At 33.4% G+C, this 25304-nt stretch overlaps 1 protein-coding gene across 2 annotated transcripts in view; it reads right to left on the bottom strand.

Moving 5' to 3' along the window:
- Dis3 (exosome complex exonuclease RRP44-like protein Dis3) overlaps window positions 1-25304 on the bottom strand; it is a 310868-nt gene that overhangs the window by 280261 nt on the left and 5303 nt on the right. For both annotated transcript variants that reach the window (XM_090392656.1, XM_090392657.1), the window contains exons 2-3: window positions 23159-23316; window positions 7786-7988 (exon numbers count right to left, since the gene is read on the bottom strand). In XM_090392656.1, coding sequence (XP_090248782.1) covers window positions 7786-7988; window positions 23159-23316 — 361 coding nt within the window. The remainder of the gene's footprint in view (window positions 1-7785; window positions 7989-23158; window positions 23317-25304) is intronic.

Genomic DNA, 25304 nt, shown 5'->3' with positions numbered 1-25304 from the left:
TAAGAGCTAGATTTTTCTCTCACAGAGCAGTGAGTTAGTGGAACAGTTTGCTTGTTTAAGTGGTGAGTGCATTCAGTGTGTTAAAAGAAATGAGTTAAGGGATAGCATGACAGCTGGTGTGGGTTGTTTTGCCTCCCTCGATGAGTCCTTGACTTATTCGGGGTCTCAGATAATAAATATTATCTACTATATCTGGGATTTCATTATGTTGCTGATTTTGTTGTCTATTTCCATATTTAATTTACCATCTTCACTAAAATTGTGCCTAAGTAGCTGAAATGTTTTACTTGTTCTATAGGTTCTCCATTCTCCATGGCAAGAGCATGGTTGACAAGGGTGTTAGAGCTAGGTTCTTTACCTACTTGAAGAGTGGTAAATGAGTGGAATAAGCTTCCAGAGTCTGTTGTGGGTGCTACGACCGTGAATGAGTTCAAGGCAAGGTATGATAGATACTGTGTGAATGTTGAATAGTTGTTCTTGATATGATGTTAGGGCCTCCCTCGATGAGTCTGTCGACTCCTTGGAGTTTCCCGGAACAACAATAATAATAATAATAATAATAATAATTCACAATGCAGTTGATATTTTCAATGTTTCTGCCTATTTTCATTGTCTTTGTCATATTATTGCTGATTTTCATACCAAATCTATTACAACAGTTATTCAATTTAGTCAGGGAATCTTGCAGACTTGTACTGTATTTATTCAAAAGTACAACATTACTGCATAAAGTAAAGAGTTAAGGTTAACATTGCCAAATTTGATCAGATTTGACACCAAATTTAACATTAAACCATCTTGTACTTCCTTCAATCATAGCTGCTAACTTACAACTCAAATAAAGACTTAAGTATTGCTTGATATAATGCCCCACTGACACCACATAACTGAAGTGTTTTGAATAGCTTTTCTCGGCACCTTGCCATATGCCTTTTGCAGTTCTACAAAACTTAAATACAGATCTTAGTTATATTCCCGTGATTTCTCAACTACATGTAGTAAAGTGAAAATCTGATTCTGACAACCTGTATTTGGCCTGAATACAGCTTGTTCTTTGCCAAGCCTCCCTTCCACAATCCTTCTCAACTGTTTCTCAAGTATACTTGCATAAATCTTATCAGGAACATTCAGTTTTATTTCACTTTTTGTATATAGGTACTATGAGAGCTCTACTCCAATCTACTCATCTGGAATTTTGGCAGTGCAGACACTGCCAAACTTTTATACCTCCATACTTGAGCATTTATGATCAAATATCATCTACTCCTGTTACCTTATATACTTGCATATATCTTACCAGGAACACTCAATAGGGATATACCTCTGTAATTCTCACATTCAGTTTTATTTCCCTTTTTATATATAGGTACTAGGAGAGCTCTACTCCAATCATTGGGAATTCGCCCCTCTGTCCAGGCATTCTGAACTATGCAGTGCAGCCACTGTAAGACTTTTAAACCACCATACTTCAGCATTTCTGGTCAAATATCATCTACTCCTGTACCTGCTACCTTTCCACATTTCAAGCCTTTGATGGCTTTTTCTACTTCAAGTATGGATATGTATTCCTGACTGCATGCCTGGTCAGTGTTTTTTATCACTGTGCTGTCATCACTGCTTGTTTCATTTAGCAGTTTTTCAAAGTAATTACTCCATACTTCAAGGATATCTTTTTCTCCCGTTTTCATTTCACCTTTATCATCTCTAACTCCTTTTACAGCACTCTTTCCTCCATTCCTAAGCTTCTTCAACAACCTCCAGAATATTTTGCCACCTTCTTGATATTTATTTTCTATGTTCTTGCCAAAGTCCTCCCATGACTTTTGTTTAGCTAATTTTACACACTGTTTAGCTTTCTTACATTTGTCTCTGTATTCTCTAAGAGCACAAGCTGACTTATTTGCCAGGAACTTTTGATATGCTTTCTTCTTTTCCTTCACTGCTTCTTTAACTTCCTGTGTCCACCATAGAGTTCTAATGTTTCTATCCCTTTAGACAATTTCACCACATGCCTCTCTAGCTTAATCAATCAGAGTTTTCTTCAAAGCTTGCCACTGAATCTCCAAGGTTTGGTTCCTGTTCTCAAACTCTTTCATTTTTCCTTCAATAATCTTTGCGCATTTTAGTCTACTACAGTTCACATCTGAGAGCTGCTCAACTTTTATTTGCTTTAAAACTTTCTTACATGTCATTCTTTTTAATATGAAATTCAATTTTATCCTGCTCAAGACTAAATAGTGATCACTTCCAATTTCAAATCCTCTGTACACTCTAGTGTCCTGCACCAGGGAGAAAACATCACCATCAACAATAATATAGTCAATGAGACTTTTCTTATTCCTTGCCTGTTCTCTCCACGTGAATTTGTGCACATTTTTATGTTGGAACATGGTGTTAGTAATAACCAGTCCATGTCCTGAGTAGAAATCCAACAAGTATTTGCCATTATTATTAGCTTTGCTCTTTTCTCCAAATTTTCCCAAAACATTTTTGTATATCTGACAATCACTTCTTACTCTGCTATTTAGATCCCCAACAAGCACCAACTTTTCCATTTTCATTGTGTCAGTAGCTTTCTCTAGAGTCTCAAAAAATTCCTCCACTTCTACCTTAGTAGAACCTTCTGTGGGACCATTGGCACAAATAAGTCTCATTGTCCAGGTCCCCATTCTGATATTTGCCCACATCACTCTACCTGACACTGCCTGCCATTCAAGATGATGAGCCTCGTATTTTGTGTTGAATACCATGGCTACTCCTTCTTTTCCTTGATTGTCGTTGCCTGAATATAACATTTTATATTTATTGCTCAGAAAGATCTCACCAGTTTTGGTCTTTTTTGTTTCAGTCACCCCTATTATGTCGATCTGGTACTTATCTAATTCCTCCGCTAGCTCCATTTCTTTGCCATTCAGGCTTCTTATGTTGATAGTACCGATCTTTAACTCTGGTGATGTTGATTTGACGTGTGCTTTCAGATTTGTTCCAGTAGCTGACTTTTCGCTGTTCGCACTGGCTCCCTGGCAAAAACAACTTGGTCCTTGTTTAACCGGGCAAAGCCCCAGCCGACATGAAATTTTGTCCTGTTGTACCATCATTTTTTATTTTGGTTTATCCACTAGGAATACAATATTACATAATTGGTGCATTTCTGTAACCATACTTTTGCCAGCATATTTAATCATTTCTCCAGTGATGTTATCGTTACCAGGACTCTGTTGTGTTTTAGCCGTCCTATTCCTTTTTCTACCTCTCCTCTTAAAATGTCCATATCATGCTCATTACTTGGTGGTGATATCTGCTTCAATTCTTCAGTCAGTTTCCCAATGCTGTCTAAATGTAGTTTTTCTTCATTTAACTCACTATAGTATCTTGTCCACCACTATACAATTTTTTTTTTATTCATCAATACTTTGCCTTTTTCATCTTTAATTGTGGTCTGTTTTGGTTGCCACTTTTTATTAATGGTTCTAATCATTTTGTATACCTACTTGTTTTATGCTCTCCATAATACTGTTCTATATTATTGCATTGGGCTTCTAACCATTTCATCTTTTCCATTCCGACTGCTTTTTTCACCTCATTACACTTTCTTCTATATTGCTTCTCTATTTGTTCTGATGTATCCCTTCTTATCTTCAACATTCATTTCTCCTGTACTAACTTCGGTGTTTCTTGTCTAATTCATTTCTTTTTGATCTTCTCTTCTTCTGGTGCCGTTTCTTCAAATGCATCTTCTATCGCCTTCATTACTCTTTTCACTCTTAGATTCGAATTTTTTTATTTCTCCACACTAAGTTTCTCTTCTAACACTGTTCTCTACCTTCTTCCTATTTCTGCTTTACTTATTCTTGCTGAATCTCTTCATTTCTGATGATGGAGTTTATATTTCTTTTTGAATTTCAACTTGATGTTGGAAATCACTAAACTATTGTCCGAGTCTATATCCACTCCTTGAAAAGTTTGATACTGCTGTACTGATATATTCCATCTTCTTTTAATCGTAATCATATCAATCATGTTCTTGGTTTTCCCATCATTTGATCGCCACGTCCATTTTCTATACTCCTTTTTCTGGAATTTTATGTTACAGATCATCATCTCGTGGTCCAAAGCAAATTCTAACAATTTTTGACCTTGTTAATTTCTTTCTCCGAAGCCATATTTTTCCATGACTCTTTCCCCAACCATCATTATCTATTTCAACTTTGGCATTTCAATCTCCTTCAATAATTAGCACATCTTGCTTTGGTATTGTTTCTATTATCTCTGTCAGATCTTTGTAAAATAATAATCAATATCCTCATCTGTGCTGTCAGATGTGGGTGCATATGTCTGGACTACTGATATGTTAAATGGTTTTGCCTGAAATCTTGCTACTATGATTCATTCATTGACTGGTTTGTAGCCTAACAGTGCCTTTCTAGTTCTTTTGTTATGAAGGAAGCCAACTCCTGCTTCGTGCTTGGTATCATGTCCTGACCATATTACTTTGCATCCATTTATCTCTCCTGATGATGTCCATCGCATCTCCGCCAATCCTAGTATATCACACTGATATCTCTTCATTTCCTCACGAAGTAATTCTAATTTTCCTTACATCCAGAGTGTCTGCACATTCCATGCTCCTATGGATAATAGTTCTGTTAGTGTTTCAGTTTCCTTTTGGTATCCCACTTTTCAATCCAAACCCTGATTGCTCAATTGGTATTGCAAGCCTTGTTGATCCGGGTGAAGTTCAAGCAGGCATGTTTTAGCTGTTGATCCTATAGGCACTAGATAACAATCGTGTTTTTTCTTTACAGTCAGAGCATTGACACTCATCTGACCGACCCCGCCTCCTTTATCCAAGCTTGGGAGTGGCATGCGACCACTAAGGATTCCATGACAGAGTATAAACTGTATGATAAATATAAGCAACAAATAATGCTAATTAAATGGTTAATTCATCATTGTCCAGCAGGAGACAGAACAAAGCCTCCTCCAGTCTTCCATTTAGTCCTATCTTGAGCTTTTCTATGTTACCGAGTTCCAGCCAGCTCTTTAACCTCATTCTCTCACTGTTTCTTTGGTCTTTCCCACTGCTCTCTTTCCATCTCTGGAATACCATTCAGATATCAACTCTGTCCATTTCTGAGTATCTTCTTGCAATATATTACCTGCCCACTGCATTTGAATCTTTTAATGGCTGTTACAATGCCTATCACCCTGATCTGAGCTCTGACCCAAGAATTGTACCTTCCATCTTTAATGGTAATACCAAGCAATGATCTTTCCATTTCACTCTGGGCAGTCCTCAACTTGGTCAATTTTTTAATTGGTCCACATTTCACTTCCATGTCATGGCCAGAAATATACAATTGTCAAACAATTTTTCTTTTAAGGCAAATTGAGATGTTTTGTTTGAGTGCTCCATGATGTTTTCCAAAGACTACTTAATCAAGTTGAATTCTACATATAAATTCTTCTTCACACCCTTACTCTACTGTGATCTTTGATAAACATTGGCGGTTACTATATTAACTTATCAGTGTTCCATATGTACTGACTTTTTGGTTATGTATTTATTATACAATTAGAGCCTCCAGAGTTCAGTCGCCCTTTGGTCGGAAAGACCTAGATTCGATTTCTGTCCATGACATAAGGAACTTTTATCTGATCTCCTTCGACTAAAAGTGAGTTAGCTGGTCTCATATGAAGGTAGAAGTTTTTTCTCCTGAAAATTCAGGTTTTTCGTCCCTCAGAACAAGCAAACTGGTCAGTAGAATACATGCAATTCACAGACAAGAATACTTAGGGGCATAGGGGTTAACCGCCTTATCCTCGTATTATAGTTAGGAAATCCAAGGATACTTGGAAGGCTGTGGGGGCTTAAGTGCTTTTTAGAGACACTGACGGATGGATTTATTATATATTATTTTTGTTTTGTCTTTGTTTATATTTAAATCATTTCTTTTTACCTTTTTATATTCAACACACTGATCATTTGTAGAAATCTTTCAGCTGTTTCCTAAAAGAACAATGTCATCAGCAAATCGTTGGTGATTTAGTTCTTCCCCATTTACTATCATTTTTCCATTCCAGATTTATAAAAATTTCTTCTAGGGATGTTGTAAAAAATTTAGGTGGCATAGCATCAATTTCATTGTGGGAAGTTTCACTCACTCCTTGAAATACAAGTTCACCTAATAATATACTAGAAGAAGGAAATTGTGAACTCCCTATGGTAAACATTGTTATAACAATTTATTGCAAAAGTTCGAAACAAAGCACAAGGATAAACACACTATTCTGAAGGAAATTCACTACAGTAACTTATCCACTAAAACACCAACTATTCCTGTAGTCTCCACAAGTATTTTATAGTTAGAGAATACTATCTTAAATCATTTGACATAATCAGGTTAAAGACAGAAATGGTGAGCAGATGTATGTCATGATTTATCGTCTACATTTAATCATTTTCAAAGGGTGGGTTGTTACATAAGGTAGAAAATTATAAATCATTCCTATTAGAATTATAGACAATAATGGAAAAATTAATTAGAAATTGTATCCAGAATATCCTAAATAGGAATCACAGGAAACCTTAAATCTCTTGAAAATAATGGAGATCATCAACAGACAATTTCTTAACCAACAAATTAATCAATCACCAGCAATATGAATTGTTCCACTTTTGATTACCCACTTTTGGATACAATTTATGAAAAGGAGAAACTTGTAATACAACTTTCTAGGTGGCAGATGCTCTTCTTCACCCAGTGAAATACCATCATCCAGCTTACTGGAGGTCTGAAGTGGCAAATGCCATGTTTGATCTCCAGGACAGAGATTCTGGTTTCCGCACCTCTTCTCTTCTGTGCATCATGAGTGATATTCTTCAAGGCCATGACAAATATACTTGACACCCATAGCATCCTTTTGAGGGTACATTAGTTAAAATGGTGGTGCTGCAATCCAGCTGCCAGTTAGTGCACAGCCCTGAACCTATCAGTAACGAGTCAGGAAGCTTCTCAATTAATTTGTGCATAATCCTGCTTCCACATATTCTGCCAAGTCATGGCAGAGCATGTGGAAGAGGGAGTGATATGTGAGGGACACTGTTGAGACCACATCATGGCACAGATTGGTTTCTCTCTGTATGGATGTCATGTCTAAGAGTCTACCTTCTCTCACCGCATGTCCCTACTATATCCTTCCCTCTAATCAAATCGGCTGTGTCCACTATAGGCCAAACAGTTATCTGGTTTATATATATATATATATATATATATATATATATATATATATATATATTTTTTTTTTAAATGAATTCAGGAATCCAGGTGAGTAATCCTTTTAGAGTATCCCTTTGTTAGTTGATACTTCATTAAATGCCTACAACAGATATAAACTATCAGAATCATTAAATTATTTTATTCATTCCTATGCAATGCACTTCACTTTTATTAAAATATCAACAGAAGATTTAATCAGCACTTAAGTGTACATAACAGTACATTATAATAGTATTTCAATTATTCTATATACATAAAAAATGACAAAAAAATTGATAGAAATGTGAGCATTCAGGTAAGAATACATTCATTTATGTATTTCATTTAAATGCATTTACACTTCAGCTTGGAATTCTCTTTGATTAACTACTTCAGATGTAATTCCTTTAACACCTACAATGATAAGTGACACTGTATTATCGTAGAAGCAAAGAATTCTTGATAATAAATATTTTATGAAAATTAAAGCAGTTAAATTAAAGAAAATAAAAAAATATTAACATACAGGTGTGGACTATCAATCCTTCTTGTTCTGCCTTTTCTGCATTGGCCTTGTCATTAGTAAGAAGTACAATTTTTACTTTATCTGGATTACTATTGATCTGGGCTTTATGAAGATGACAATCATACCACTTGGCTGCCACACGGATTGCACGATCATTTCTATCATTTGAGGATTCGCCAGGTTTTCTTTCAATATAAGTTTCCCTAAGAGATAATAACAATTTAAAGCAAATTTCAGTATACCGTATTAATATAACTCAGAATTTGATTAGCATCATTGATTAATAATGCATTTTATTCATTATTAGTCCAAGTTGATTTCACTTCTGATGTAATATGGAACAAGTCTACAGAGTGAAATATAACTTGCAAAATGCTGCCATATTTAATCATCAAGATAAGTCAAAATGCCTACAACAGTACTGGCAGAAATACCATGCGAAACTTTTTTTTTTTTGTTTCTCTTTACAAATGCTTAATTTCATTGGCATCTATTAATCAGGAAGAAGTACACAGCAAAATAATTTGTATTACAGTTCCCTAGCTTTGGTATAGCAAAACTATAATCTTGAAAGTAACCACAGACATTAGGATAAAAGTGCAATATAATAAAATGCACTTATAATTATTATTTTTTAAATGTAATCCTATTCACAAAATGTGTAAATCCATCACATGATTAGTACTGTGGATGGTCAAATAATTCATGACATCTCTACAAGAGACAAAGGATGACACTTCCCATGCCTACTTCAAGCATCCAATGTCATATGGCAGCAGCCTCAGTGACAAAAATTATCTCACATCTAGACTTTCACAAACATCCATGACAAAGTGTAATTCTAACCCATATCCTGTTGGGTGGAGAATGAAGGCACTTATCTACTCAACCCACCAAAGTTGGCTGATCAATTTATGGATATTCAAGTAAAACATGGCTTTTTTTGATTTATAGTTTAAATATAGTATCCCATTAAGACAGAAAGCCTATCCTCAGCTTAAGGCTCATGTTTGGCACATAAGCCGAAGAATCTGTTGCCTCATGATTTTTCCTGAGGTTATATATTTTGACCTATGCAAAAAGAAAATCATGAAATGTGACTCAGTAAAGTATATGATTGCACCACTGCAATATTCTGTTCTGTCTAACATTTGAAATATATGGCTTGCAAGAGGTCTATGTGCATTGCAATCCATTTTTTGCAAGATTTTGTATTGGGGAGGGAGGGGGGGGGTCTCTTTGTGTGTTCTGATATCCTTGAACAGTCAACTATGCTATTCATTAAAAACCAGCTCAAGTCTAATTGTTGTTATGGATGTTAAAACAACAGTTAAATAGCAGTTAAACAACAAGTTTAACTGTTATTTAACAACAAAAATTAGACTAACAACCTTTCCAGTCACTTTATTTCCATTCTACCATGGCTTATTTTCATACACATTTGTTTTCTCTGGTGAAATTATTATCACCCAGAAAATGATTCCAATAACAGGTATCTTAAAGAAGCAAACCAGCAGCTATTCCCTCCCTGTACGAGCAGCAACTAATGAACTTGTACTAACCATTATGTCACTCTGGAACGTTAAGATTATCATTTCCCTGTTTCTGGTAATGTCAAAAAACATATTCTCATAAATGTTTTTTATAAAAGGAGTGCTAAATCTTAATTTTTTTTTTTTTTTAAAGTAGTTTCATAAATTTGAACATTATAGCAAAATGGAGCACACCAGTTGTGCAGGCCATAATAAAATGGCCAGCGTAAATTCTGAAATGCTAGATAAATAAAATTCTAAAGTTTCCCATTCCATATACAGATATTACTGCATCAGATTATCACTTAAGCAGTGAATCTTGATTAACAAAACAATTTAAGTGCAATATACTTTCAACTTAATCTATGTTGACTTGACTTGAATTCTGCACAAGCTTTTTTATGAAAAATCTTAAGAACTATATTATATTATAAAGCATTAATAGACTTGACCAAGGAAACATAGGAAAGTCACATGCAAAAATGGAAACAAAAACTCCCCAGCAGACAAGAAACATTGGAAAAAGATATATATCATATCCCTATCAGAAAGTGTCCATAAAGAATAAAGTAAAAAATTATCTGAAACCTCACTTATGTGCAAAAATAGATAAATGAGTTATGTGAAGACTGAAAGTCAACAGTTAAAATCAAAGAATATATAGAAGATGGAATGATATCAAATCAAGTTTAAGGATATACATAAAGAAAGGCTTAGGTGTCATTCATTATTCATAATAATGCTTAATGGTATAACCAACACCAAGAGAAAAAAAAATACATTTATTAAAGGTATTTCTGGAAAAATTTCCATGTTACTCCTCTAAATATTAATTTTTATGCCTATTTTTGCTTAGGAGTACTCCTTTTTTATAATGGCATTCGCTTTTTACTCAATTTTTAGAGCATTACTGATGTTTAAAGACAGATACATGAAGAATATGTAGGAAGAAGAAAAATGTCCTAAAAATTGAGTAAAAAGCCATTATAACACATCTCCAAATTTCCAACAACCCCCTTCCTTTCAGTCATACTTCAGCAGTAATACAAATGTATAAATGTATATCGCAATACACTGGATGATGCTCAATAAGAAGACAACCAGGAGCATCCTACAAAGGTATATCCAAAATTATTCTTCTCATTCATGTATCTGACTTTACAACATCAGTAATGCCCTAAAATTGAGTAAAAAGCCAATGACATTATACATTATATCCTTAACAAAAATAGCCATATAAATTAATACATTTATTAAACTCACTAGCATCTATATAATAGACATTAGGTGTCAGTTACAATTTAAATTGTTTCTACAATTATTTCATTTAGTGCTGTGTGTCTGACACAGTTATCATTGTGCTGGGTAAAAAAAAACCCAGAGAAGTATTCGTGAGTTTGATGTAATGTTTTCCCTCTTGGTGTTGGCTATACTGTTAAGCGTTATTATGAATTAAGGATATACTCTCTCTCCACTGTTATTTATAACTGAATAATTGGGAATGATAAAAATGTTGCAGATGACTGAATGGAGATTAAAAATTCTCATTATAGTTCAGAGTGCTGGATGTTTTTTTTAAGAAGAATATTAGCCTTCATGAAAAGATAATCTTGACTGTAGTCATGAGCTTCCAAGACTGGCTTCATTTTATAATCAAACAAGAAAAAAATTCAAAATCACCACATGGAGAAGATTATAATAAATCTGTCCTTGTTTTTCTTTTTCTCTTTCATGAGTAGAAACTTCAAAAGATAATTGTGCTATTAGATTAAGTAAAAAAAAAAAGAAAAAGCCTAAGTCCCAAATAATTATATACTTTTGTTTTCAATCATGTTCCACATCTACCTGGCATTTCTTCTTCCATATTTTAAGTCAACAACAACAACCAACCTATGCAAAGTCCTACTACTGCAATAACATTTTATCTCATATATTCCTAAATATTTTTCCCCATGAATAAGATGGCTTGAGTGACTTAAAAAGAATTTTTAATTGGTTTTTTCATCATTTCAAAAGTGCTGCAATCTTTAGGGATATGTACCCTCAACTGGTAATCCGATTGATCCTCCATTTTGGGAAAAAGGGGGTTGATACATTAAAAATTGATACGGTTATGCTAATAATCAATAAATATGTACATTCCAGATGTTTCAGTAGATGATAATGCTGATCTTGTCACTGAATCTATATATCATGATAAATTTAACACTTCACTCCTATAAATGGGGAGAACAGGAGTGTTAACTAATAATTCATGTTACAATGGTATTTATGGGAGATTAACCTTCTTGATACTTTTTGGGTAATAAGAGATGGATATTCTGTGTGCAGAACTGCATGAATATTTTTAAAAATCTGTATCTGTGCATCAATGTGGGACAAATCTGATAATCTGCTTGACATAATAACTAAAAAATTTACAATAAAGTTTATAACAAACTACTAAAATGTTTCACAGTTCTCAACACAAACTAAAGAAATAATGCAGAATTTATAGAGATTCTTCTTCTTCTCTTCAAAGAGATTAGGCATTTGTCTGTTCCAGCTTATATCTGTTTCTCTCCCTTTGGTTTATATTCATCCATCTCTTTTAGTGAATGATATCTTCTTTTCACTTGCATTACATGTCTAACCTCTTTTGATGTCTTAATTTCTTATATGATCCAATTTTGTGCATCCTTTAACTGCACTTAAAACTCCTACTTCTGCAGCTTGTAATTTACTTTCATATTTTTAACAGTCCATGTTTCTGAACCATATAATATAATGGGAGTAGCAATTACCTTATAAAATTTTAGTTGAGTTTCTTGTCTTTTATTATTATTATTTTTTTTATTCAGTGTCCTTTTAGTTGGTCCACAGATTTTCTGAAATTTCTTTATTTTTTCATCTATCCTTATCTTTCATCATCATCATCAAATTCCTGACATGTATCCTCAAGGGGTTGGGGGTGTACAGGATATGATAGTACTACATGAAAAATTTACATAATTTCTAACTTCCTATCTACAATTTTCCTCCAAATCAATCTGTTACCTGTCAAGACTCCAACATTATCAGATCTTATATTTCTGTCTTCTAAGGCACTTTTTAATGTATCAATCCACCTATATCATGGTCTTCCACTGGGTTTTTCCTGCCAATCTGGCAGAGAACACCAGTTCTGCTAATCCTCTCCCCTTCTGTTTAAGTGACCATATCACTTGAGATTAGCTGAGATTAAAATCTTTATCTTTTAGATATGTTATTATGCAGCCTAAATAATTAAACTGTGTTGTCTATTATATTATTTTATTTTCAATGACTATTTTTGATCTAACATGATCTCAACCTTTAAATGACAAGACTTGTTTTCTTTTCTGAAATTTTTTAATTGCACTGGTATTGTTGGCTTATTCTGTTTATTTCATAAACTGATCATCTGCATACAGCATTGTTTTGATAACAGTTCTTCTAGTTAACCAGACATCTTGCTTTATTGTTGTTTTCCATATTTTAATAATCTGATCATTATATATATATATATATATATATATATATATATATATATATATATATATATATATATATATATATATATACATACACAGTGAAACTCCCTTTTTACACTTTCCAGGGGATTGATGAAAAAAGTGTAAATAACAGGAAATGTAAAAAAAATTAAAAAAAGGCTAAAAGATGACTTACTGCTAGTATGTGACTCTACATACTAAATTACAAAATTTAATAACTGAAAATAAATGAATTTACAATTACTTACATTTATCTTTTTAAAAAAATCTTTAATTGTTGATTGTTTTTGCTTTTCCTGCACTCTTATAAGTTCCACCTGCAGTGTATAAGGCATTAAATGCCCCATCGTCTCCTGATGCACTTGCAATATACCACCTCAAAGCTTCCACTGCTTCTTTACTAGTAGGGACGGTAGGTTCTTGATCACAGTCTTCTTCAACCACTTCTTCTTCACCAAGGTGGTTGGAAAAGATGTCTTCTACACTTGGTATACCATTGATGTGATCACACCAATATCAACATAGTCTTGAAATGAGGAAGATTCATCCATCACATACCAGTTGTTGGACTCTGACATATCTTCTTCTTCCTCCTGTAGTTGTTCCTCCTCTTCCACAAACGTAACTCCTGCCTTCCGGAAACAGTTGGATATGGTTTCAGGAGTAACATGCAACCATGCTTTGGCCACATAATGCATGGTATCAAGGATTGATATGGTCATTTGTTTTGGATCCATACCATTATCATGCATAAACACAGCTTTTTCAACAAGTATTTTTCTATATTTCCATTTAAATGCATGGATGATGCCCAGATCTAATGGTGAAGTTCACTTGTACAATTAGGGGGAAAGAACACTAATCTAATTTTTCTGAGGAAGATTTTTCTGCAGATCTTCAGAGTGTCAGGACATTTGTCTAGCAATAGTAGTATTTTGCAGTGATTTGCCTCCATTTTAGCATCCAGAGCATGTATGGTGGATGTGAAGATGCTGCTGGTCATCCATGCTATGCTGTTGGCATCATACATACTAGGCATATTTTTCGTGTTCTTAAAACACCTTGGCTTTTTAAATTTACCAATTACCAGTGGAGGTAATTTTTCTGATCCATCAGCATTGACCATGAGCAAAACAGTTACCCTCTGCTTGCTGAGCTTTCCACTGTGACACTTGTCTCCTTTAAAACACAATGTTTTACTTGGCAGAATGTTATAAAAGAGTCCAGTTTCATCAACATTGAAAATATTTTTTGGTTCGAAAGCAACGCCATCTGGGAACAGAAATGCACAGATTTCTGCAGAAATCGATTCGAAAATCAGTGTTGCCACCAGAGGAAAAAACCACAAATCACGAGAAATAACATCCACATCAAGTTATTAATAGTGGAAAAACAATATATCGTAACAATAGGCCTTAAGATGGGACCAACTGGAAAATGACGTAAATGGCAGGAAAACGTAAATTGCGGGAACATAAAAATGGATTTTTACTGTATTTATGAATCGAGTTGGAGATAAGCTACATCGCTGTCTAACACCTTAATTTCAATCTCTTCTGTTAATTTATTACCTAACTGTAACTGTATTTTTGAATCTTTATATAAACTTTGTATAGCTTGTACCAAATGTAATGGATATCCCTGTCTTTTTCATATTCCATAATTTTTCTGTGTACTTTATCAAAAGCTTCTCATAATCTATAAATGCCAGATGAGTCTCTAACTTAAGTTTTTCAATAATTTGTTTTAACACATAAATACTGTCTATGCATAATCTTCCATGTCTGAAACCATTTTGTTCTCCTGAGAGTAGATTGTATTTAATAAACTTAATCCATCGTAATTTCCACAATCAGGTCTCCTTTCTTAAATATAACCTTAGCTTTTGACCAAGCTGATGGAAGCTCACATTTACTCCAACAGTTATTATTTTTAAGAATCTGTGATGTAAATATTCTCCACCATATTCCCAAAACTGTATTTATGCCACCATATAATCCAGTTGATTTTCTATTTTTTAATACCTTTATTGATTCTTTTAGTTCTAATCTAAGCGGATCCATATTGGTACTGATTTCTTAATTATGTTCTGTTAATAAATATGGGTCATACCAATCTTAATTCTTAGTCAAGGGATAGAAAATTCTTAATTTTCTATCCCTTGTTTCTCTTATATTATGTTAATTTGTGCTGTATCTTTCTTCATTGTTTAATTTCCTTATTATTTTGTAGGCTATGTCTTGTCTTCCATATATGTCTTTTTCTATTTTATTAATAAATCTGTTCCAAGAATCTTGGTGAGCTCCTGGACTATGGTTTTTAGCTATATTTCAATGTTTTTGAAGTATTTGTATACAGATTTCATAATAAAAAAAAGAGAATGTATAACTTATACTGATCCTTTAGAAGATCATACAAGAAACAAATAATGACAAATAAAATGAATACTTTGTAACTACATTCAGAGAAGGACACAAATTTGTTGTAAACAAAATGATTAATTTATTGCACAGTGATTAGTGAACTAATGAAATTTTAATATATAAACCTTCTGAGAGAGAAAGAAATCAGTAGTATGAAACTTAATAAGGCTCAGGTTCCAGGAATATGAAGGATCTAAAAGGAATCTAAATTATACTTGATAATTAATTATATTGTTGTTTTTAACTTAAAGCAAATGTACACATAAATACAAATATGTGCAATGGTCAGAAATAAGAGGGCAGCAAATGAAAAGCTATAAACTTAGGTGAGAAAATCTTGAACCAGATGACCTTACTACAAGCATAAATTCCATAAAGACAAAATAAAGCCTTTTTTTTTTTTTGTAGTTCCCACCCAAATTTTTTTGTAAACCAATCATACATTCATACCATTGATGGAATAAGATTTTTTTCTATTTTATTAATTTTATGGTTTTCTTATATTTTTTTAAATTAGTTTTTACACAATCCAGAAACCCTGCTCTAGAGACCAAACACAAAAGTTTTTTCAAACCACTTCAGACTTCAAATAAGTATGTCATCACATCATCAGTGAATGCACAGTTATATGAGGTAAGAATGGAATGACGACAGACACTATACAGTGATTTCTTTCTACCACTCTCTGGTCAGTCACATGATACAATCAGGAACCTGTGGGGGACTGTAAATATCTAAACACATAATACGCAATGGAGCACAAGGCTCATTACAGGGAGGTAAAAGCATATATAAAGAGAAATTTTAAAAGAAAAATTTATTAAAATAAAAATAATTAAATTGTATTATAATATCTGTATAAAAAATTGCCGGAGTGCACATACAATTAAAGATTATTAGTGTGAAGTTATTATAAAATGTGTGTGTAAAAAATAATGAACACACTAAATCAACCTATGGATACAAGTATAAATATATAAACACAGATTAGATCCTTGATTTACATTAGGTTCCTGGAGATGCCAGCATATCAAATTGACACAAATGAAATGGAATATATTTCAATAAGTTCCATCAAACTCTTTGCTTTATCGCAAATAACACTGTGTGAGAGAAATATTTCTTGCATTTAACTCATCAACCTACAATAAGAGTAACTATTCCATTTTTCTAAACACAGATCCAGATGAGCAGCTTTCCTTTTTGCCATTTCCATCGTCTCTTTAATTTTATCAGCAATTTCATTATTTTTGTGAAGTGCGAGGGGCAATATGTAATTCCCTAAAAACAGCAGGACAGGACATGACTGCCCATCAGATACAGTTTTTGATCTGCCCACAGAGTGGGCAATAACTTATTTTTGGTAGTAGTGGCAACACAAAATAGAATTTTCCATAATTTTTTAAGGAAACCAAGGAAATTACTAGAGTTCTCAAACCAGCAGATATTCAACTCAGTGTGTGTGTGGAGGGGGGGGGTTAGAAAATGTTTTCAAATGAATTGCAAGTACATATTATGAATTAACATTAGATTGTTAGTAAAAGTTACCATTTCCCAGAATTTTGAACTTTTACACCATCACTGTGATGGTGTAAAATTGCAAGGATCTTTATAGCATTCTTTGAAGAGTTCTCTCAATTTTGAAATCACTTGTGAAGAATTCTTGTCTCTACAGGATCCTGTGACCAGCAGAAACTCCACATCCTGCAAGACCAGAAAATGGATGTAATCCATATTTTCTAATTGCTGGCTGTCTACAGTACGTGTCATCTAGTACAATCCAAGGTGAGCTTAAAAAAAACAAAAAAGGAAGTTCGCCTTTAGTAGAAGGCAGAATAGAAAAAATCTTGTTGACTAGTTTAAAAGTTGTCTGGAATTAATTTTTAATTTTTGAAATACACTGACTGGAATGGAAATTCATTTATGTTATAAAAAGAAAATAATGGGATCCAGTCCTGGTTGTGGATTATCAGGATAAACTGGATCATCTTCTGCAGTTTTTGGATCAGTTGCAGGCTCTTTAGATTTCTTTTTAAAATAAGAAAGGAGGTTTGTTTGCATAGCTCCCTGAGCTTTTCTGTTTATAAGAAACGGTGACTGGAAGATGCATTCTCTATGACTCAATGAAGATCATGATGGAAAATTAAAAATTTTTTGTCACAAAATTAGGAAAACTTAAGCAACATGCATATAATAATATGCTGTGAATAGGTATGTCTAAAAAAAAAATTAAAAAAAAAAAAAACTGAAATAATTTATTTTCAGGATACATCAGAGAAAGGTCATTAATCAGTCTGACTGTTCTCTTCTGCACAGAGTCCAGTATCTTTACGATCTTAGGAGTACCACAAAGAAATATTCAATGGTTGGACAGATTTGTGATTTGTATACAGTTAGCAGCCATTTGGAGTTAAATAATGCTTCAAGCAAAAGAGAAAACCTAATTTTTTGGAAGCAAGAGGCAGCAATATTTGTAATATGTTTGTACCAAGAGAGATTTGAGGTTAGTGTTATCCCAAGAAGATGAAACTCATCATGCATAGGAATTTGAGTGTTGTCAAAATTAAGGCTGGAAGAGAGGGCTGTGTGTGAGAGAGAGAAATAAGGCAGAGCTGTGTTCAGCTAGCACTGAAATTGTTAAGACTATCCAAACTCCACTGATGAATGTTTCAGAGATATGTCTTTAACCACGCAACTGGACAAGATGTATATATATGTCAAGTTTATCATGGATGCGAAGTGCATATTAAAATTGTAATACCATTGATATTACATTCAAATATATGATGGATACAAAGCGCATGAGGATGCATATTTGATCCATAATGGCCGGTAAGGTAGCAGTGGTTAAAGCTCTGGATGTCGTGATGATTTGTGCATTGCCAGGTAAATTTAGTAGACTTCTTCAGAGTTGGTGTTTCATCATCCATATTAAAATTTTCTTTTATTCATGCTCTCCACTCTCACCCAAATTTAAAATTAGGTAAATTTAACAAGGCAAGATTTGAATAATTTTGAATTATATTAGCAGAACATTAATCAGGATATTTAAAAAAAAAAATTTTTCATTTTTGTAAAATCTTTAAATCTTTGAACAAATTACTCCTGAATCTATATTGTTTCAACAGGTATCAATCAACTCATTACTAGACTATTCAAATTTTTCTGATTATCAATAAATTCCATTAAATTCTGAAAATATTTAATACCCTAGTTTTTAAATCTTTTTATGTTCGTACATAATGTCAATATACTTTTTCTCCTTGTAGTTTTAAAAATAAACAATTTAAACACATTGCTAAATCTGTTAAAAACATTAATTTAGAAAGCTGTTTTTCATCTGACAACTCTTTAAATTCTTTTTTGTGATCATGTAAAAATAAATGTATTTCAACAAATCTTTGCAATGACAGTGCATAACTTAAATAAGTAGTCTCATAGATAAATACCGTTTCCTTTTTTTTTTTTTTTTTTTTAATGTACAGTGCAAATGAAATCCTACTACTGGGCATTCAAGGTATTTTCAAATAGATTTAAAAACCTGTTTTTCTCCCTATTATGCCAGGACAACCATCAGTTGTTATGGAGGAAACTATGTGTACTGATATTCATCTGTTTGAAGGCCTTTTTAACAGCTAAAGATATATATATATATATTCACCTCTTATTGTTTCTTCTAAGTCATCCGATTTTAACAATTCTTCCCTCACAGAGCTTTCTATGCAGTATCATAAAAATAGCTAACCTTCAGAAGTAGAATTGATATCTATGCTACCATCTACACATATTCCAAATATATCACTATTTTTTAAAATAATTTTTAACTGATAACCTATATCTAAACGTATTTTTAACATCCTAATGGTATATGCATTTATCTTTTTATTATAATATCAATAAGCTCCTGATGAAGAAGGACTGCTGGCTTATAAAACTAGATTTCCAGTAAATTAAGGTATAATTCTTAAAACTTTACATTATGTAGTCATTGTACTAAAACTATGACGAATGTATAAACCATGTTTTCAAAATTACATTAGACTTTTCTTTTCTTTATAGGATCTATAAGTTGGCAACTACATATTATACTAACCAAAACTAATGGTAATGCTCTAGTAGGATTCTATGTCTGCTAGCAAATAATCCTCCTGCTACTACTACTACTGCTAGGTGTGATGTGCCCAGAGGGAGTGCCAGAAACAACAAAAACCATGTTTTGTAAGAAGTGAAATTATTTGTATGTATTGCTTAACAGAGAATCCATTACTGTATATTTCATATCTCCTCCATTCTCAACTTATCAAGACAATACTCATGAAATGTCACAAAGAAAGTTTTTAATGTGGAAGATTTCAAAGTTCTAATCATTGAGAGACTGGAACTAACATGCCATTAGTTCCAATATCAGTGATGCTTCTTCCTATTCCAACATTTTTCCTAAGAGAAACTCAGCTATCATCACTTTTTTATTCACTATGCATCTCACTTTTCATCTCAACCATGGCATTAGTGCACATATGTTAACTCTTGGTCACTGAACATCCAATTAATAATCTCTCCTCTTTTTGATTTTCTCTGGCTAAAATCTGGCTCATCCTACCAAATTTATTTGTGGTATCTATAACCTTGTGGAAGATTTCAAAGTTCCTTTCTTTAAATGATTGATTCTCTCTAGTCCAACTCTCTGAATAGTGTGGTTATCTTCTTTTAATGATTCTGATCCCAATTAGCTTTCCTTTTCCAACTGCACCACTAGAGACTAGTTAGGATTAGAGGATATTCTGATAGGCAAATGATAACAGTAGCATATAAAATGATAAATGAGATATGACAACATATGAAACTTGCCTAGAGCAATAGTAACTGGACATGTGCTCTAGGCAAGTTCAATCACAACAGAGTATTAATTTCTCCTCCAGCAGAGCAACATTCACCATTGTTTTCCAGCATTATATGAATGTCAAGTGGAATGATCAACCTTTTTCCCGGTTGGATAATTGTTCCTAGTCTTCTAATCCAAATATTTTAATGGAATGCATCACTGAAACAATTATCATATGCATGCAAAACATTTTAAAATTTCATCACTTTGCTGGCCTGGATGGCTGAATGATTAGCATATCTGCTCTCCAAACAGGCTGCAAATTTATATCCCATCGTGGGCATGGAATGTAGATGTGAGACCACCCAGCTTATGGAGGCATGAAGTTGCTTGAAAATGTTCGTCTGGCTTCTGAAGCAAGCTTTCTGCTTTATGCAAAAAATAAATAAAAAATACAAGAAATGTATAAAATTAATAAAAAAGCAGAAAAAAATCTTTAACCCACCCACAATACTAATGTACTGTGGGTTGATAACCATTCATGGGTGGAAGTCACATGAAATCTTATTACCGTATTTGGCGGCATATAAGACGCACGCCCTATTTTTTGTACACATTTTTTAGGAAAAAAAGATTTTTTACCTCTTCCTGATTCTACCAAGTTCTTATCATTTTCCCAGTTGGGGGTGGCCTGAAATGCCTCTCTGCAGCCCTATGTTCTTTAGCATACGCAATCATACGTAGCTTGTATGCAATATTGTAGCAATGCCGACGTTTTCCAGCCATAATTTGCCAAGAAATTTAGAGAAAATTTAACAGCAGAAATCTATCACCATTACAACAATCGCGACAACAATTGGAAAGTTTAAACGAACAGGAACACAGCTGTGATCGTCGATGACAGCGCATGTACGTCCACTGAACTCTACATAACTTGGAACAGAGAAAATTTCCAGAAATGAAAATAATAAAAAACTGAGTATCGGCGTATAAGACGCACCCTGTTTTTCAGACATATTTTCAAAGAAAAAAGTGCGTCTTATATGCCAAATACGGTAATCACTATTTGTCTTCTTGTTTCTTCAAGAAGTGTGCTAAGGTTGTTCTTGAAACGAATGAAAGCAAATTATCAATATATCGTAATCTAATTTTGAAACAGCAACTGTAAACTTTGGCTTTTGAATCTCCATGTTCAAATACTGTACCTCCTTTGATTTTTTTTTCACCAAAAAGAAATCAAAAGAATCTTGCCCAATCTCCAACCAAACAGTCTTCAGGTCATGATATTTCTCAAATAGTTCAAAATGTTTGCGCTTCAACTCTGAACTCTCCTGTTTTGTGTCACCTTATGCTTTTATATTTTATTGGAAAAGTATATTCTAATGGAAAAATCAAATTTTCATTCCTTCAGAAAGAATTAAAGCTATGCTATCTAAAAAGCCTCTCAATAAACAACTGCTAGTATGGATTCTACTGGTGTCAGTCCATGGGGGAGGGGGTGGAGGATCATTTTGCTTATGTCAGCCACTTTTAGATAAATGCCATAACAAGTTTGGCAAAACATAATTAGCTGCTCATGATTTTTTTAATATTAAACCTCCCACTTGAGAGGTTGCAAAGATTATAGCATAATTGCCATGTATAGGTAAGTGGTCAAGGAAGGAGAAGGAACCTGTTTACTGATGTGCTTCTTGAACAGTCAAGGACTATCATCCTTGAGGAAAAAACAGTATGAAAAAGAAGACCATTCCAAAGTGCTATTAAATGAATTCTTAGAAGCATGCTCTCTCTCTCTCTCTCTCTCTGTGACTTTTACAACTGGGTTAATTTTCTCTCATTACACATTTATGTATGTGATGATAGGTGAATCTTTATTAAGTTTTACAACTAATGCTAGGATACCACAATCCTTTTTTTTTTATTTGCTCTCTTCCTTCTCTATATCAATGACTAATCCTAATCTACTTGACTTAAACTCAATCCACAGTACTGCTGATAGTACACTGCACTCCTCTTTCTGGTTTGCACTACAAAAAAACCAAGAAACCTGAAATACTTTTATGATCCTAAATTTTCTGACATCCAAATGATTCTTGGGTGGAATTCTGATAACCATTACCAAAACTTTTGTTTTATTTCTTGCAAAAAAAAGAACTCTTTTTCTTTAATCTTACTTTTGACCATATCCAATTATCTAGATAAACATGAGATTTCCTGGGATAATATTAGCTTCCACTGAACTAGACTAGGTAGTGGTCAATCCCTTAATGCATAACATTATACATATCTGCAAGGAGATGTGTTTTGCATTATGGGAGATACTGTGATAGGAGTGTTGGTAGCTTGCTCCACCTTTGCTACGAGTTGCCTGGTGTTGTAAAGGGTAAGATAGTACAACACCATATTCAGTCCTGAAGATATTTTCAGGTGCAAACTTTGTTTGCTCTCACTTGGATAAAGAATTAAACTAAATTTATTATTAGCTTCCACACTGTTTCTTGGCATAATCACAGCTTAGAATCTGAGAAATAGATTTTCCTTTCTCTTCAGACGTCACTCTATTTCTGAACTGCTATTAACTGTACATACAAATCACAAATCCATCCAAACATTGAAAATCTTGACTTAACAGAGAACAGAATATTTAGATTACTTATGACTATCTCCCTAGTTCACCTCCATCTATTACACACATCCATTTGTGTTTCTCCTGTTTGTATTTTCTACATTTCCACTGTTGCTGTCCAAATAATCCAGCACACCATTTCTCCAGCTTACTCTCTAAGCTCACCGAACAAATTTTTCTTTCTCTTTATTCATTCTCTATACTACTGTCCTCAAGAAGAGCCTGCTTTCTTCATTTTCTAAAAAGTAGTCTGCAAGCATTCATTTTTTTTTTTTTAATTTCTTCTGGATTTTGTCATTTCACAGTATTAGTATAGTATAGTTTCTCATCTGTGGGATTACCATAAATTTTTACCAATTTCCACACACACACACACACACACACACACACACACACACACACACACACACACACACACACACACACACATATATATATATTCAACAAATTACTTATACCTGTGATGTTCATTTGTAAATGAATAAAAGTGACGATCAGGATTAGTCAGAATTTCTTTAATCCGACTGTATGCTGAGGCATGCCGGTGTCTTAATTCTTGAAGAACTGTCTGAAGAATTATAACATTCTGAAAAACATCTTCTTGGAGAACATCCATCTGGAAAAGTAACAAATACTTTATGAACAATTATAATCATGCATCAAAAAAAAAAAAAAAGGTATCAAAATCATATTCTTGTTTTTATCCTATACCTCAAGCATAAGTAAGCAAAATTTGCACATGAAGTATCTTCATGATTAAGCTAATTATATACATATAGAGACAGTTGATCTCGCATTAACTGTCTTAGTATCCCATAATGAAAAGCATAAAGATGTGTATATTGCTATGAATTATGGGAAGAGTAACTGTCCCATATACACATATGAAAGGATTGCATTATGTGTGCATTGCATTATGGAATAGTAAGGCAAATGATTCCATCTCTATATATAAGAAACTTAGTTGTGAAGATACTTCATGCACAAACTTTTGTTTGTTATCAATAATAATAGACTGTTTACATTGTCTATTATTATTGATAACCAAGAAAAAAAAACTTTTCACAATTAAAATCAATTGTAGTACTCAATTACACTGGGAATTTTGATAATTATGCCTGCCCTTCAGAGTGAAGAATGCCTCTTAGTTTTTAATCTTCATTTAGAAATCATCATTCTTCACCCATCTCTAATTACACTTTATAGCACTAGTGATAGTCCATTTCTGGTATAATTCATAAGTTTCCAAACTTCATCACCATCAAATTCCTGATATATATCATCAAGGAATATATATGGATTACTATGAAAATATGATCTTATCGATAAGCTTCTTATCAATAATTTTCTTCCAAATTAATGTTATTTTCCAAGATGCCAATATTGGCCAGTATGGCATTTTGGTCTTCTGAGGCACCACTAACAGCATCAATCCACTAAAATGTTGGTTGTCCTCTGGGTCTTTTTCCCCCCATTCTGAAATTAAATATCTCTTTGCTAACTTTTCCTCTCTTATTCTCAAGGATCCCACACCTTAGATTAGCCGTAATGATATCAAGTTCTTTCCGATATCTTTCTTTTTTTTTTTTTAACATGATTCTGTTAATGTCACAGCACTTTTTTTTATGAAAATTGAACTAAAGGCTTTGAAAACCTTGTAGTAATCTAGAGTTTAAATTATATATTTAGTTTAATCCTTTATCCAAGTGTAAGTAAACAAAGTTTACACGTGAAGTATCTTCAGGACTGAGGCAACTTGTGGCAAAGGTGAACAAACTTCTTATCACTTGCCTTAGTATCCCATAATGCAAAGCACATCTCCTTGCAGACATTATAATGCTATGCATTATGGGAAGGGTCACTACCCAGACCGGTTTCGACGTTTAATGAGGTCTCTTCAGTGAGAGCCAGACCCAGAGGTGATACCAAGGTTGAAGCAATGCAGAAGTCATATTTCCATATACAAGTTGCCAAAAAATGTCACACCTTATTATTAAATTACTCTGGATTAAAGAAAGATGTTGGAAATTTTTTCACTTGGTTAGATTATAAATTATATATTTGGTTTAATCCTTTATCCAAGTGTAAGCAAACGAAGTTTGTGCCAGAAGTATCTTCAGGACTGGGAAACTCATGGCAAAGGTGGACAAACTTCTCATCACCTGCCTTAGTATCCCATAATGCAAAGAAGTTTGTCCACCTTTGCCACGAGTTGCCCCAGTCCTGAAGATATTTCAGGCGTAAACTTTGTTTGCTTACACTTGGATAAAGGATTAAACTAAATATATAATTTATAGTCTAACCAAGTGAAAAACTTCAAAAATTTAGAGTTTCTGTCAACAGTTCCAGGATACTTTTTATGCATAAATGAATGAAACTTCACTATACAACCACTTGAATTCCTTATCCATGTCTCGAAAGTAACTTGTTTTTAGTAGATGACACAACAGAATTCATTTCACCAATGTTTACGAGGTGAAAAACAGTACTCAACTTTGAAAACCCCTTCAATACACACAGTATGAGATATGCTGTTTGACTCCATGCACAATAATAAAAGAGCATGTGTAGAGTCTATGCCATTACATTTAGCTGTAGCAATGG

The sequence above is a fragment of the Typopeltis vanoorti genome, chromosome 5 (assembly GCF_054136105.1).
Source record: "Typopeltis vanoorti isolate ZY-2024b chromosome 5, IOZ_Tvanoo_1.0, whole genome shotgun sequence".
Lineage (NCBI taxonomy): Eukaryota > Metazoa > Arthropoda > Arachnida > Uropygi > Thelyphonidae > Typopeltis > Typopeltis vanoorti.
This window is presented reverse-complemented; position numbering and strand designations above follow the sequence as displayed.